Raw genomic sequence first — 17,757 nt, 5'->3', positions numbered from 1 at the left:
GTGGTGGGGGAGGGGGGAGGGAGAACATTTGGTGCCCACCCACTTCTTGCCCAGGCCCACCCAAAATCTGTTGTCTGGCTACGCCCCTGACACACACACACATATGTATATATATATATATATATATATATATATATATATATATATATATATATATATATATACACACCACTGTCTAGTGCCCACCCATCCATCCTGTTGCCCCACCCATAAATTGACTTCTGGCTACGCCACTGGGTGGTAGAGACACACATGATGACGGAATTCAAAAAGGCAGAGGATCTCTTACTAGAAAATGGAAGTTATAAAAACCTAACCTTAAATGGCTGAATGTGTATGGTTGTGTAAAGTAACGCTTACAGTGGGGGAAATAAGTATTTGATCCCTTGCTGATTTTGTAAGTTTGCCCACTGACAAAGACATGAGCAGCCCATAATTGAAGGGTAGGTTATTGGTAACAGTGAGAGATAGCACATCACAAATTAAATCCGGAAAATCACATTGTGGAAAGTATATGAATTTATTTGCATTCTGCAGAGGGAAATAAGTATTTGATCCCCCACCAACCAGTAAGAGATCTGGCCCCTACAGACCAGGTAGATGCTCCAAATCAACTCGTTACCTGCATGACAGACAGCTGTCGGCAATGGTCACCTGTATGAAAGACACCTGTCCACAGACTCAGTGAATCAGTCAGACTCTAACCTCTACAAAATGGCCAAGAGCAAGGAGCTGTCTAAGGATGTCAGGGACAAGATCATACACCTGCACAAGGCTGGAATGGGCTACAAAACCATCAGTAAGACGCTGGGCGAGAAGGAGACAACTGTTGGTGCCATAGTAAGAAAATGGAAGAAGTACAAAATGACTGTCAATCGACAAAGATCTGGGGCTCCACGCAAAATCTCACCTCGTGGGGTATCCTTGATCATGAGGAAGGTTAGAAATCAGCCTACAACTACAAGGGGGGAACTTCTCAATGATCTCAAGGCAGCTGGGACCACTGTCACCACGAAAACCATTGGTAACACATTACGACATAACGGATTGCAATCCTGCAGTGCCCGCAAGGTCCCCCTGCTCCGGAAGGCACATGTGACGGCCCGTCTGAAGTTTGCCAGTGAACACCTGGATGATGCCGAGAGTGATTGGGAGAAGGTGCTGTGGTCAGATGAGACAAAAATTGAGCTCTTTGGCATGAACTCAACTCGCCGTGTTTGGAGGAAGAGAAATGCTGCCTATGACCCAAAGAACACCGTCCCCCCTGTCAAGCATGGAGGTGGAAATGTTATGTTTTGGGGGTGTTTCTCTGCTAAGGGCACAGGACTACTTCACCGCATCAATGGGAGAATGGATGGGGCCATGTACCGTACAATTCTGAGTGACAACCTCCTTCCCTCCGCCAGGGCCTTAAAATGGGTCGTGGCTGGGTCTTCCAGCACGACAATGACCCAAAACATACAGCCAAGGCAACAAAGGAGTGGCTCAGGAAGAAGCACATTAGGGTCATGGAGTGGCCTAGCCAGTCACCAGACCTTAATCCCATTGAAAACTTATGGAGGGAGCTGAAGCTGCGAGTTGCCAAGCGACAGCCAAGAACTCTTAATGATTTAGAGATGATCTGCAAAGAGGAGTGGACCAAAATTCCTCCTGACATGTGTGCAAACCTCATCATCAACTACAGAAGACGTCTGACCGCTGTGCTTGCCAACAAGGGTTTTGCCACCAAGTATTAGGTCTTGTTTGCCAGAGGGATTAAATACTTATTTCCCTCTGCAGAATGCAAATAAATTCATATACTTTCCACAATGTGATTTTCCGGATTTAATTTGTGATGTGCTATCTCTCACTGTTACCAATAACCTACCCTTCAATTATGGGCTGCTCATGTCTTTGTCAGTGGGCAAACTTACAAAATCAGCAAGGGATCAAATACTTATTTCCCCCACTGTAGATGGCGACTCTGGAAGTGATGAACTATGGCTGATACCGGGCAGACTTGTATGGTCTGTGTCTCATATATGGTAATCTGGTTTAGGATGGACCGGAAAGGGCTTAGACAGCAACTTTAGTGGTTGGGACATGAGGGAAGTGCTGGACAGACTTTCACGGTCTGTCTCTCACAAATGAGAAGATGAATCGACTAGGGTAGGTTTCGACTGCAACTCCAGCAGTTGGAACATAAGGATAGAGCCGGATAGACTATACGGTCTATGTCCCAGAAACACCAAAGAAAGACCATAATCAAGTATATAATATCACACTTGTTGATTTAACCATGAATTGATAATGAGTGTGACCATTAAGCAGACTGGATGGACCGTTCAGGTCTTTATTTGCCGTCACTTACTATGTTACTCTATATATATATATATATATATATATATATATATATATACACACACACAGAGAGAGAGAGAGAGAGAGATTTGTAAAATACGCATAATAATCATCAAAGGAATGAACACATCCATAAAGTGTATAAAAGTGAATAAAAGTAAAATGTTAAAACCACCTACAAACATATCAATCACAATGGATAAAAGGTAAGAGACCAGAATATTTAAAAATGTGTAAAAAAAAAAAAAGAGTGTACATAGTGTATATAAACTACGTAATTAAAACAAATGAAAAGAAAAAAGGAAAACCAAAAGGAAAGAGAAAGATAGAAGAGGAAACGCACCTGTTCAAAGGGTCTCAATAATATTCAACCTTTGTAGATTAAAAAAAAAAAAAACACGGTCTATAAAAGAAAAGAAAAACAAATGCACCACCAAAATATAAAAAACATATGCCATTTATTTAATATTTCTTTATAAAGCTTATATCCCGCTTAGTGGGTATCAATATAACAATCACATTAAAAACACATAACACAAATACAGTATTCACTATCCCCCAAAACACCAGTAAATGACACTGAAAGGAGTCCAGCTGCCAAATATTAAAAAGCCTGAACAAATAAGTGAGCCTTCAAAAACCTCTTGAAGTGGTCTACTTTAGAGCAATAGTGCAGATGACCAGGCAGCATATTCCACAACACGGGACCTGCAACCGAAAAGGCTTCCGTCCTTGTAAGAGCATAATATGTAGTTATCAATGAGTCAGTTGCCAGATTTTTTTTGTAGAATCAGATCTCAATTCCCTAGCAGATACAAACAACTTGATTACAGACTGAAAACACCATGCAACTTTACCATGCACAGTCTGGTGAAGAAAATTCAGGATCTTAAAAATGAATCCTATGTTGCACAGCAACCAATGTAGCTGCTTCAAAGTGGGAGTGATATGATTCCACCATGTGAGACCCATAACCACCCTCGCTGCAGCATTCTGCACTATATGTAATGCTTTGAAATTCTGTATTTAAACCACTCAAAAACACAAAATACTTAAAGGGAATTCTTAAATCATGCAGTCATTCTAAATCTCAAACATAGAATAACAATACCACAACCTCAGCAGTGCCACTCACTAATATGTTTCTCAGCTCAGCGAGAATTACACACCCACCTTTTCAATGATGGACAAAAAAATACTCCCGGTAAACATTGCATCTTAAAGATGAGTATTGATCTTTGAATAAATAAGGAATGAAATTTTGTTTATATAACTATAATATAAAAGAAAGAAAAATATTGAACAAAAACTGCCACCACATACCAATGAAGAGGTGGGTGTGTAATTGTCGCCGAGTTGAGAAACATATCAGTGAGTGGCACCGCTAAGGTTGTAGTATAGCTAGTCTATGTGGGAGATTTAGAATGACTGCATGCTTTGAGATTCTTGCAGCAGATACCCCCCCCCCCCCCCCCCAGTACAAAGAATTACAGTAATCTATCTTTGATATTGCCATAGTTTGCACAACAGAGCGAAAATCAGAAACAAACATTTTATTTATTTAACACATTTATACCCCACATTTTCCCACCTAGTTGAAGGCTTAATGTGGCTTACATAATACCGTAGAGGCAGGCTCCGGTTCAGTAAAATACAAATGCACAAAATAGTAGTAAACCTATAGATAACATGAGTATAAGGCAACAAAGATATTATAAAAAAGTCCAATACGGTCCATAGTTTTGCTGTATCACAGGAAGTAAAAAATTAAGTTGGGTCTGAGGGGTAGGCCTTCTTAAACAAGGTGGTTTTCAGTGACTTCCTGAAGTTAAGATGGTTATGAATTGATTTCACGGTTTTAGGCAGTGCGTTCCACAGTTGTGTACTTATGTAAGAGAAGCTGGATGCATAAGTTGATTTTGTATCTAAGATCATTGCAGTCTGGATAATGTAAATTTAATTAAGTTCGGGATAGACTGGTACTGTTTCTGGGTGGCAGATTTATTAGGTTCAACATGTATCCAGGAACTACACTGTAAATAATCCTGTGGACCAGAGTGCAAACCTTGAAGGCAATGCGTTCTTTGAAGGGAAGCTTGGCTTCAAACGTGAAAAACATAATTGGGCAAATGATATACAAATGACATGATTAATCTGAGATTCCATAGTAAGATGTGCATCCAGTAACACCTCCAACAATTTCATCTCATTCTTAATCACCATCTCCACACCACACACTTCCACTGACTGAGGCCATCTTTCATCCTTCTTTTGTCCCACAATCATTATCTCCATCTTCTTCAAATTGAAAGCCAATCTATTTGCCCCCACCTTCTCTCAAATAGCTGTTATGTACGCTGAGATTTGATCCGACAAACCAAAACCCCATACAGTTATGGGGGAAAAAAATCAACACCCCACACCGTTATCAGTCACAAACGTCATCAGCATACAAACAGTATTCAACACCCAATTTCTCAAGCAACCAACACAACAATGCTAAATATTTTAAAAAAAGAGGGGAAAGCAGAGTACTCCTCTCTGAACCACAATATCTGACAATGTCCCTCTACTCCGTACTTGAATACAACCAGATAAGTACAAAGAAAACCAATCGTAAACTTTCCCTCCTATCCCTAATTGTCTCAACCAAAATAACATGACCATGTCAACTGAATCAGTATAATATTATATGCACATATACAACTGAACAAGGGGAAGAAAATAAAAGATTAAAACAGAAAATGCCAAATGTAAAATAAATAAATACAGTAGAACACCAAATATCTGAACACCGATCATCCGGATTTCCAATTATCCGGACCCATTATCTGCCAATACCTTCCCAGCCAATACTTGCAGAGAAAAGCCCTGCCTTTTCCTCATCCAGCCATTTCCTAACTCATACGCAGCAGAAAAAAGTCCTTTCTGCCTTGCTCCTGCAGGGACGTGGCAGAGGAAACAGTCTTGCTATTGCTGCTTGCGGGGATATGGCAAAGGAAACAGCCTTGCTATCTCTGCTTCAAAATGGAAAAAAAAAGTGAAGGCGGCACGTTTTGTAATTAAAAGAGAAACTTGATATTGTGGAGAAATTAAGAGAGGGAGTGCCGTAGAAAAATTTGGTAGAAGAATATGGTGTAGGAACATCTACAATATCTGACATAAAAAGACAAAGTGATACTATTGTAAACTACATTTATGCTGACGCAGGACCGACACATGCAGAAGCCTTTGAATGTTTAAATATAGCAGAGGTGTAGCTAGGTTTTGATCTCAGGGGGAGCAGACTTTTATAAAATAGGCGCCAGTTGGTGTCAGCTAGACAGCAGTGGCTGTGTTGTTGTTCAGGGGCTGTGGCGGGCAATGATTAATACAGGCTGTCCCTGTTGCATCCTGTCTACAAGGAAACAGTAAGTTACATCAGGAGGCAGGACACAGAAGAGGTCCGTGGACTGGTCAGAGCAGGCAACCTGTCTTAACTACAAAGTAAAAATATTCAAATTGAGACCATTACCTCAGGAATAGCACACACATTCCTTCCACTGCTAGACACTTTGTTCAAAATCAGATGGGATTTTGTGTGGTGACTCCACAGGGTGTGAAGAACACTAGTCGAGCATTTTTATTTTGGGTGACACGGGCCACCAAAGGCAGCCCTTGCCCCAGAGACTACTTTCAAAATAACACAAACCCTTGCAAAAAGACACCCAAACCTACACTGAAAACTTACCACACCATAACAGCCCCAACCCACCTATGAAAAGATGGTGCTATAAATATTACAGTGGGACCTAGAGAAGTGTTTCCCTAGGTGGTCCTTGAGTAACCCCTTCCCATTCAGGTTTTCAGGATATCCACGATGAAACTGCATGAAAAAGATTTGCAGCAGGGTAACCAAGGTTGAAAAGATGAGATTTTAAAGCAATTTTAAAAGAGGCTCCTCACCGGAGGTGAGCAAGCAAAATGTTCCAGAGTTTGGGGCCTGCGTAACTGATGGCAGAAGCACGAGTGAAATCCCGGCAGACAACAGAAAGGGAGAGAGTTGTAGAAAGAAAGCAGTAGTAGAACAGAGTGAGCGGATGAGGTAAACGGAATGAGTAGGCGAGAAAGGTAATCTGGATGAGGGGAGGCAAGACCTGAACACAAGAATGAAAAGCTTGAACTAGATACAGTCAAAAAGGGGCAACCAGTGTTTGAGGCGGAGAAGTGGAGTGACATGATCAAAAGGTTTAGAATGATGTAGGAGACGAACTGCAGTAGACTGAACCAACTGAAGACATTAAGAGTAGAGTGTTAAGATCACTTGTGCAGTTCCATTACTCTGTTCAGTCTATCTGCAAGATTTCTCTTCTCCACCAGGTATGTGGGATCTGAGCACCATGCAATTTCATGCAAAAGCTGGTTTCTGAAAGCTTTAGACTGTTCCAAATGGTCTGGGGCTCCAGGATGTTGATGAGAAGCTGAACCTCTGTACGACCCAGAGCGTGAAGCCCATTCTACATGAGCTCTCTTACCCAGGTTGTATGAATCCATCATCAATGTCTTGTGGGGAAGCGGAATTTGGAACAGAAGTCCCAGAATCAAATTAGGATGTGAATTCTACAACACAAGAGTGACCCTGCAAGCTCCAGAGTCACAATAACATCTGCAAGTTTCCTTGTGGCCTGGTACCACTAGGAGGCTAGATTTAACTGAACCTGCATCATAAGGAGCTGCACCACGGGTGTGACATGGACAAAGGAGCCAAGTATCCTAATACATCTGCCAAGCTGAGACCTGCTGGCTCTGCTGAACCCTCAGTGATATCTATCATGGCATCTGCTCTGGGTTCTGGAAGGAAGGCTTGTACCTGAAATATGTACAGCAGGGCTCCAATGAACTCCAATCTCTGAAATGGAATGAGATGGGACTTTGTGATGGCACAATACAGAAAACACATTTTTCTGCTTAAAGCCCACCTCTTCAATGTCGCCTTCGGCACCTAACCTCTACACCTCTACCCAGGAAATCTAGACTGCCCAACTTGACATTTCGTTCTTTAGATTGTAAGCTCATTTGAGCAGGGACCGTCCTTCTTTGTTTATTTTGTACAGCGCTGCATAACCCTAGTAGCGCTCTAGAAATGTTAAGTAGTACCTGACACTTAGTATAAACTCTGAAAGAAATGGGTCTCAGACAAGACAGAAAAATTAGTGAGTGAAGTATCAGAAGCAAATGTGTTCCCCTTATCCTTAGATCCAAGCTCACTGCACCCTAAACAATAAAAGAACTAACTCCACATCGAGGGCATTATTAAAAACAAGGTAATTATTTTATTTACAATAGCAGCAAAGATAATGTACAAACAAAGAATAAAGAAATGGAGAAACAGCTTAAATGTCCATAAACTTTGAACTAGACTCCTAAGTAAGAGAGTCACTCTGAACCCCTAAGCACGTACATAAAGGTACATGGGAAGTATACAACCTGATACAGTTCTCCAGATGACAGCATGTTCCTCGGATGGTCAGTCGGGTCCCACGCAGGTCTGATCTTTGGATGGAATATAGCTAAAGCAGCCTTGCATCAGATAAAAGACCCTTTTTATGTACAAATCATGGGCTGCAGCTGTACTAATGACGCACATTCTGGTCTTGTGGATGATGCACAAATAACTGTTTACCTCAAATATTGTGGCTTCAAGGGCAAACTGTTAGTCTCACTGGCACCACATTGAAGGAGTCACCTTGACAAGAAGCCAGGGCTTATAAACAAGGTGCAGTTTTGCCAGCCCCAGCATCTCTCTGGATGCAAGGGTAATTCCAAGAGTCCTTAGCTGTTCTGGCCATGATTTTGATTCTGATAACAACTCTGTTATTCTAGCATATCAGAACCCGTGTCAGCAGTCTTGGTTTGTATGCAAGATCACAGCTTCAGCAAACAATAGGCATTGAACTGTAGATACAGTGAGATTAGGTCTGCGTTTCTGAAGTCAATGTATTAATGCTGGACCATATCAGGTACTATGATCCCATATACCCTTGAAATATAGGAACAAATATAGTGCTTCAGAGTGCATGTTCTGCTCCTACGTTTCGGTAGTTGACAACGAACCCTAGTAATTACAGCAGCCAAATAGTTCTTTGCACTGATTCTTGAGCAAATTCCTATGACGTGCTCTCACCAGCTAATCGTCCAGGTAGGTAAACTTGTGCACCCCCTTTCTGTGTAGTGATGCTGCGACTACCATAAAGCACTTTGTGAAAACCCTTGGTGTTAATGTGAGGTCAAAAGGCAGAACGCGGTACTGGTATTTTCCTATTAGGGATCTGAGATTATCTCCGGTGATATGGATGTATCCTTATGTAGGTGTAAGCATCCTTTAAGTCCAGAAAGCATAGCCAATCGTTTGTCTGAATCATGGGAAGTAAGGTGCCGACATTTGTACAGACACTAAGGTGGGATGGGACACTTGTTTAACAGCCTATTTTGGATGCATCCTTAGAGCCAAGACCAGTCTTCTAATTTGGCCCCCACATCTTCTTAGGCTGTCAATACACTGGCCCAGCCTTTACACCAGCGCCTGTCTCTGAGGAATGGCTCCGGGCCTTACCGTATGAGAAGCAGCAGCACATTTTATCAGCGTGGTGCTGAGGCAGAGGCATTGGTGACACTGATGGTGCCACTCCAGTTGATCTGGAGGCTCATGCTATGCCCATCAGGCAGATCATTAATGCTGTTGCCTCACCAGGCGTCAAAGGTACATAAGAACATAAGAATAGCCATCCTGGGTCAGACCAATGGTCCATCTAGCCCAGTATCCTCTCTGAGCACATACACTCATATCACCCCTCTCCTCGAGTCGCTTCACTGGCTTCCGATCAGATACCGCATACAATTCAAGCTTCTCCTCCTTACTTACAAATGCACTCACTCTGCTGCTCCACCCTACCTCTCTACCCTCATCTCCCCCTACGTTCCTGCCCGTAACCTCCGCTCACATGACAAATCCCTCCTCTCAGTACCCTTCTCCACCATTGCCAACTCCAGGCTCCGCTCATTTTGCCTTGCCTCACCCTATGCCTGGAACAGTCTTCCTGAATCCCTACGCCAAGCCCCATCCCTACCCATCTTCAAATCCTTGCTTAAAGCTCACCTCTTCAATGCTGCATTCGGAACCTAACCTTTCGAACATATAAGTTGTCCCAATCTGTCTGACCTGATTAACTGTACATTTGTCTTTTTAGATTGTAAGCTCTTCGAGCAGGGACTGTCCTTCCATGTTAAATTGTACAGCGCTGCGTAACCCTAGTAGCGCTTTAGAAATGTTAAGTAGTAGTAGTAGTTTCCAACAGTGGCCAATCTAGGTCACAAGTACCTGGCAGAAACCCAAAAAGTAGCAACATTCCATGCTACCAATCACAGGGCAAGCAGTGGCATTCCCCCGTGTCTATCTCAATAGCAGACTGAAGACTTTTCCTTCAGGAACTTGACCAAACCTATTTTAAACCCAGACACGTTAACAGCAGTTACCACATCCTCTGGCAATGAGTTTCAGAAATTAACTATTCGCTGAGTGAAAAAATATTTCCTCCTATTTGTTTAAAAAGTATTTCCATGTAACTTCACTGAATGTTCTCTGGTCTTGTAGTTTTGCAAGAGTGAAAAATCGATTCACTTCTATTCATTCTACACCACTCAGGATTTTGAAGACCTCAATCATATCTCCCCTCTGCTGCCTCTTTTCCAAGCTGAAAAGCCCTAGCCTCTTCAGTCTTTCCTTATATGGGAGGAGTTCCATCCCCTTTATCATTTTGGTCGCTCTTCTTCAGACCTTTTTTATTTCCGCTATATCTTTTTTGAGAAACGGCAACCAGAACTGAACGTAATACCAAAGGAGAGGTCGCACCATGGAGCGTCATAGAGGCATTATAGTATTCTTGGTCTTTCCTAATAGTTCTTAGAATGTTTTTTGGTCACCGCCTCACACTGAGCAAAAGATTTCAGCATACTGTCTACACCACCTAGATCTTTTTCTTAGGTGCTGACCACCAAGATGGACACTAGCATCAGGTAACTATGATTTGGGTTTTTAAATAATCAGTATGCAAATACAATAATGGAACAATAAGATAAACACAAGTCAACATGCAGGATACAAGGCATGAAAGAGAGCGCTATGAAGGTAGGGTCTGGACTGAGTTTTCATTTACATATATATGTTTAGATTTTAAAAAGTATATATATAAATTTCACAGCAAAACTACTAGTACCAAACAGGAGGTATAATTATGAAGCAAGTCTTCTGGGATAATTTTCAGAACAAACTTAAATCCATAAGCTGTCTTTGAAAACTGGTATATCCAAAGTAGGTTATTACTCAAGTATCCCACACTTTCTCATTACTCTCCACCTCCCTCACCCTAAGTGTCTGTACAATGTGGGCCTTGTGCTTCATCAACACACTGATAAACCCAGACATGATCATGCATTGGTTCTTCCGGGCTTAAGACAGCTTAAAAGATAACAAGACCTCTTCTACTTTAGCAGAATGCATTACCTAAATTCTTCAAAATGTCAATGTCCCCATTTCTTCACTCAAATGTTTTCACTTTTGGTATTGGAGTACAGTCTTGATTATCTGACCTTCGTTAATCCAACCATCTCGCATATCCAACAGAACCCCCCACCCCGTGACATCAACACATTTATTTATATTATGCCTTTGTTTATGCATTGTTTGAGAGGTTTATTATCTGACTTTTCACTTACCCGACAATAGGTTGATCCCATTTAAATTGGAAAATCGAGACTCTACGTACTTTCATACTGCTTTTTTTGTCCTGTGGATCATAATCTACAATATAGCCTAATTTTTTTTTTTTTATATACCTCTCCTAAGCCTTCTCATCAGTTATCTATGCTGTATTTACACTTTACATAAAATCAAATGTGACGTCTGAATGGAGTGCCTGGATTAATGAAGATTCATAAGAGTGACTATGAATAAGAAGTTTTTCAAACATGATCATTGTGTTTTACTCAAATAAAAATCAGAATGGGAAGCCTTAATTTGGAGTTTGCTGTCAATTAAATTATTCCAAAGTGTTTGTTGCCAGCACTGGTACTTTAAAATATGTTTTTCTAACTGCCTCACCTGTCCAAAGGAACCTTTGCCTATTAAAGAGTCAATTTCATAACGATCCATCCACTTTTCTCCATTTTTTACAATGTAGTCGTAGTTATCATCATCATAACCATCATTATAAACTTTCCGCTCCTTTTTATGACTGGAATCATCCCCCTGGCCTTGTTGGTGCCGTCTCTTCTTTTTTGCATAGTAAACCTGCAAAAAGCACACACATAACTACTGTGCAGACAATATTTGATATTAGAAAACAAAAAGTTTATTTTTGAACCTAATTTCCACTTCTATGTATCTTTTAAGACTGGAGAGAGATATTAGTACTAGTCAAATTCAACAGTTTATATATATATATATATATATATATATATATATATATATATATATATATATATATTCACTCCCCTCCCCCAAATTCAGTGGTATTGATTCTCCCCAAAACAACAATGGAACAAACTACAGCTCTCGCTTAATCAAATGTAAAACACACACACAAAAAAAAGCAGTAGCAAAATGTAAAGGCTACTTCAAACAAATCATCCAACTTATGTGTGTAAAATCCACAATCTCAATAACAGCCAAAATTTTATACCAAAACCTGAAAACCTAACAGGTACATGACATTATAATACAAATATTGTGATAGTCCATCACCAAGTTAAAAATCAGATCTATTTCCACTGCAATCACTCATCTATATCAGTGTTGAACAAAACAGTCAGTGGCGGTTTGGCAGGGAGCCCACCTTTATTCAGAGTTCAATACTGCTGGACATATCATGATGGAGGCAACTATGGGAGTTTTACTGTAGCAATACACTCGAACAACAGGAAATCCACGTGAAGGCAGGGGATCCCTGCCAAAACGCCAATGACCTTTTTTGTAAGAGTTGAGTGAATTTTGCTCAGTGCAGATTTAGATTAAGTAATCACTGTGGAAACAATTTTGATTTTTAACCTGGACTATCACAATATTTAGAATGAAAGGAGAAATTAGGTCCTACCTGCAAATTTGCTTTCCTTTAGTCCCTCCGGACTGGCCCAGCAGAACAATTGATGGGTTATGCACGCCTTCCAGAAGGTGGAGACTGAACACTGTTTCTTGCATGAGCCAATAAGAGCCCAGCTCAGCCCTAGCAAGTCTCAGTAAATCAGTAACAAAGCAAGAGAAGAATGAAAGAAACATCTGTGCCCTGCTGGGATCCACAGTCACTGAAATACATGACGGCAGATAAAGACATGTATGGTCCATCCAGTCTGCCCAACAAGATAAATGAGTTATGTGATACTTTATATGTATACCCGAGTTTGATTTGTCCTTGCCTTTCTCAGGGCACAGACAGTAGAAATCTACCCAGCACTGATCTTGTACTAAGTTCTGCAGCTAACGTCGAAGCCCCTTAAAATTTATACTCCAGCCCATCCCTATCTATTCAGTCACGATCAGGGTATAGACTGTAGAAATCTACCCAGCACTGATCTTGTACTAAGTTCTGCAGCTAACGTCGAAGCCCCTTAAAATTTATACTCCAGCCCATCCCTATCTATTCAGTCACGATCAGGGCATAGACTGTAGAAGTCTGCCCAGCTCCCATTTTGTTTCCCAATTACCAGCATCGCCACCCAATCTCCCCAGATTCCACAGAACCATTCCTTCTAAACAGGATTCCTTTGTGTTTATCCCACGCATGTTTGAATTCCATTACCGTTTTCAACTCCACCATCTCCCGCGGGAGGGCATGCCACATATCCACCACCCACTGCGTGAAAAAATACTTCCTGACATTAGTCCTGAGTCTGCCCCCCTTCAACCTCAATTCATGTCCTCTAGTTCTACCGCCTTACTGTCTCCAAAAAAGGTTCATTTACAGATTAATACCTTTCAAATATTTGAATGTCTCTATCATGTCACCCGTTTCTCCTTTCCTCTAAGGTATACATGTTCAGGTCAGCAAGTCTCTCCTCGTACGGTTTGCAACGCAAATCCCATACCATTTTTGTAACTTTTCTTTGCACCGCTTCCAGTCTTTTTACATCTTTAGCAAGATACGGCCTCCAAAACTGAACACAATACTACAAGTGGGGCCTCACCAACGACTTGCAGAGAGGCATTAACACCTCCTTTCTTCTGCTGGTTACACCCCTCTCTACGCAGCCTAGCCTCCTTCTGGCCACGGCCGTCACAGTGTTGCATTCTTTCTTCATCTTTAGATCCTCAGACACCAACACCCCCAAGGTGTCTCTCCTGAGTCGAGCTTACTAATCTCTCCCCTCCTATATGGGATCTTTCTCTCGGGTTTCTACACCCCAAATGCATCACTCTACACATCCTATTCAATGAGAGATTGAACAGGATGGATCACGAGCGGGACAAGGGGAAATTGAGCACGAGCACGCCATAACTCAAAGGGAAGTATAAATGGAAGATGTCACATTTAATTTTCTCTAGCGCTTACTGTACTTCATCTCCTAAGGTTTGACTATAAATAATCAGTGTCCCATGTATAGTGGGTGTTTAGTATATTAGATATGCAACTAGGGCACGGACGTGGGCATTTTTTTTTTGTTACATTTGTACCCCGCGCTTTCCCACACATGGCAGGCTCAATGCGGCTTACATGGGGCAATGGAGGGTTAAGTGACTTGCCCAGAGTCACAAGGAGCTGCCTGTGCCTGAAGTGGGAATTGAACTCAGTTCCTCAGTTCCCCAGGACCAAAGTCCACCACCCTAACCACTAGGCCACTCCTCCACTTAGACATATACATACTACATTGTAACACTTATGTGTGCATATATGTTTAAAATTGATGTTTAAGGTTTGAAAAAAAAAAAACGCTCAATATTGAGTGAGGTCCAGGTTGGCTTTACTGTATGTACATACACTATATAAGGAGCTGGAACATTTAATGTGCTATGATGGCTCCCTTGTGACACTACCCCATATTCCTTTTGGGATAGAATGGTTGGAATGGGTATGGACTGAGCACATTAATATAAACTTCACTTTATGTATCTCTGTATTGAGATGGCAATTTGAGAATAATTGATTTAATTTTGAGATTTAATAGTGAGTATAACTTAGACTCAGGTAGGATCTTTGTATGTTCTTCTGTTTTTATAGTTAATTAAATTTCAACTGCCAGACCCTCAATCATTCTTCTAAGGTTCGGAGATCTCTTCTCATCGTTTCTACTCCCTCTAGGGTATCCACTCTATTGGCTATTTTCGTGTCATCCAACCCTTCAGCAATATCTCCTACAAATATATTAAACAGAATAGGCCCTAACACCGACCCCCGAGGAACTCCACTGCTCACCTTCCTTTCCTCTGAGCGGATTCCATTTACCACCACCCTCTGCCACCTGTCAGTCAACCAGTTTCTTATCCAGTTCACCACTTTCGGTCCTAAGTTCAACCTTTTCAGCTTATTCACGAGTCTTCTGTGGGGGACTGTACCAAAGGCTTTGCTGAAGTCCAAGTAGATTGCATCTAGCGCACATCCTTCATCCAGTTCTTTGGACACCCAGTCAAAGAACTCAATAAGATTCGTTTGGCAGGATTTTCCTTTGGTAAAGCCATGTTGCCTCGGGTCCTGTAACCCGTTGGCTTCTAGAAAGTTAACCATCCTTTCTTTCAGCAGCGACTCCATTATTTTTCCTACCAACAACGTGAGACTTACCGGTCTGTAGTTCCCCACTTCTTCCATGTCTCCACTTTTGTGAAAAGGGACCACATCCGCCCGTCTCCAATCCCGCGGAACCTCTCCTGTCTCTAAAGATCTATTAAATAAATCTTTAAGAGGTTCTGCCAGGACCTTCCTGAGCTCCCTCCGTATCCTGGGATGTATCCCATCCAGCCCCACAGCTTTGTCCACCTTCAGATTCTCAAGCTGTTTATAAACTCTTTCTTCCATAAACAGCGCAGTATCCACTCCATTCCCAGACGTTCCCTCGGAAGCCGATCACGGTCCTTCTCCAGGATTTTCCTCCGTGAACACCGAAAAGAAATAATTAGCATGTTTGCTTTATCTTCATCACTCCCCACATAGCCATTCTCATTATCTTTCAGTCTCACAATTCCATTCCTATCTTCTCCTTTCTCCAATATATTTGAAAAAGGTCTCTCTTTACATTCCATTTTTTCTTCTGCTCGTGCTTTCGCTAGCCGTATTTCCCTCTTCGCTTCTTTGAGTTTAATCCGATAATCTTTTCCGTGATCCTCTCATTGTGTTCTTTTGTATTTCTTGAACAAAGCCTCTTTTGCTCTTATTTTTTCAGCTACTTGTTTGGAGAACCATAAAGGCTTCCTACTTCTCTTGTTTTTCTTTACTTTCCTCACAAAAAGATCAGTCGCCATATTTAGAGCAGCCTTTAGCTTGGACCACTGTTTTTCAAGAGCCAGGCCGTAAGACATAATCGAGACGCACAGGGCACGACCATCGGCCCCCGAGACAGAAAGGTTTATTATATCTGTGAATATTGTGCCTGCGTCTTCAAGAGCTCCCATAACCTTGCTGTGCATAGAATGATTCATACAGGCGAGAAACCTCTACAGTGTGAGATCTGTGGTTTCACCTGCCGTCAGAAGGCCTCTCTGAACTGGCATATGAACTGCCTCTGGTGACCACTACCACTCTCCAGGCTGCATACTTCTTCTGCGCTTACTGGGTATTGCTACATTTCCCATTTGTGGATCGCCTTGCCGAGAACTGTTCGTACCACTGTGGTCCATCTCAGCATCTGAATTACCACCATCCATCTTGGTCTCTTCTTCCCTTTCCCTTCTTACCCTGTTCCTTCTGCCCTACCTAATGTAATTGTAATTGATTCACCTGTGCATTGTAAGCCACTTTGAGTCTGCTTCATGTGGAAAAAAGTGGGGTATAAATGTTCATAAATAAATAAACTCGACACCACCTTTGGAAGGAACTTAGGGTGCGTGCAGAGGACTACTCTGCTGTGATGAAACTTAGTATAAGGTGTGTTAACCACTAGGGCCTGAAGCTCACTGACCCTACGAGCTGAAGTAATAGCCATCAAGAAAACGACTTTCCAGGTCAATTACAACAGATGGCAAGAATTCAGTGTCTCAAAAGGAGCTTTCATTAGCTGGGTGAGAACAACGTTGAAATCCCATGACACTGGTGGAGGTTTGACAGGGGGCTTTAAAAAAAGCAAACCTCTCATGAAGCGAACAACTAAAGGCGGTCCAAAGATAGGCTTACCTTCTACACATTGATGGTAAGCACTAATTGCACTAAGGTGAACCCTTACTGAGTTGGTCTTGAGATCAGACTCTGTTGTGTAGAAGGTATTCAAGGAGGGTCTGTGCAGGACAAGAGAGAGGATCTAGGGCCTTGCTCTGAACCCAGACGGCAAACCTCCTCCATTTGAAAAATTAACACTTCTTCGTGGAATATTTTCTGGAAGCAAGACCCAGGAGACATGCACCGAAAGACCCAAGGAAGTGAATTCTACGTTCTCAACATCCAGGCTGTGAGAGCCAGAGACTGGAGATTGGGAGGTAGAAGCGATACCTCATTCTGGGTGATAAGGATTGGAAAACACTCCAATCTCCATGGTTCTTCGAAAGACAATTCCAGAAGAAGAGGGAACCAAATCTGATTATGCCAGCAAGGTGCAATCAAGATCATGATTCCACGGTCTTGCTTGAGTTTCAGCAAAGTCTTTCCCACCAGAGGTATGGGAGAATACGCATACAGAAGGGCCTGTTCCCCAATGTAGAAGAAAGGCATCTGACATAGTCTGTCATGGGCCTGAAGCCTGGAACAGAACTGAGGGACCATGTGATTGAATTGAGTGGCAAGAAGATCCACTGAGGGGGTGCCCCACGCACCAAAAATCTTGCAGGCAATGCCCATATTCAGCAACCACTCGTGAGGTTGCATTACTCTGCTCAGTCTGTCGGCCAGACTGTTGTTTACACCCGACAGATAAATGGCTTGGAGAAACATGCAATATGGGCGTGCCCAAAGCCACATCTGAATGGCTTCCTGACACAGAGGGCGAGATCAGGTGCCCCCCTGCTTGTTGGTGTAGTACACCGCAAACCTGTCTGTTTGAATGAAGATGATTTGGTTGGACAGCCAATCTCTGAAAGCCTCCAGAGCGTTCCAGATCGCTCAAAGCTCCAGGAGGTTGATCTGAAGACCTGTTTCCTGGAAGGACTACTACTACTACTTATTTCTAAAGAGCTACTAGACGTACGCAGCGCTGTACACTTGAACATGAAGAGACAGTCCCTGCTCAACAAAGCTTACAATCTAATTAGGA

General features: G+C 42.1%; 1 protein-coding gene across 1 annotated transcript in view; it reads right to left on the bottom strand.

Annotated features, from left to right (window-relative positions):
• DYRK1A (dual specificity tyrosine phosphorylation regulated kinase 1A) overlaps nucleotides 1–17,757 on the bottom strand; it is a 646,342-nt gene that overhangs the window by 257,009 nt on the left and 371,576 nt on the right. The window contains 1 exon segment of the mRNA XM_030202220.1: nucleotides 11,477–11,665. Coding sequence (XP_030058080.1) covers nucleotides 11,477–11,665 — 189 coding nt within the window.

Source organism: Microcaecilia unicolor, chromosome 4 (genome assembly GCF_901765095.1).
Source record: "Microcaecilia unicolor chromosome 4, aMicUni1.1, whole genome shotgun sequence".
Classification (NCBI taxonomy): Eukaryota; Metazoa; Chordata; class Amphibia; order Gymnophiona; family Siphonopidae; genus Microcaecilia; species Microcaecilia unicolor.
Note: the sequence above shows the minus strand (reverse complement) of the source record. Positions and strands in the feature narration are given on the sequence as shown.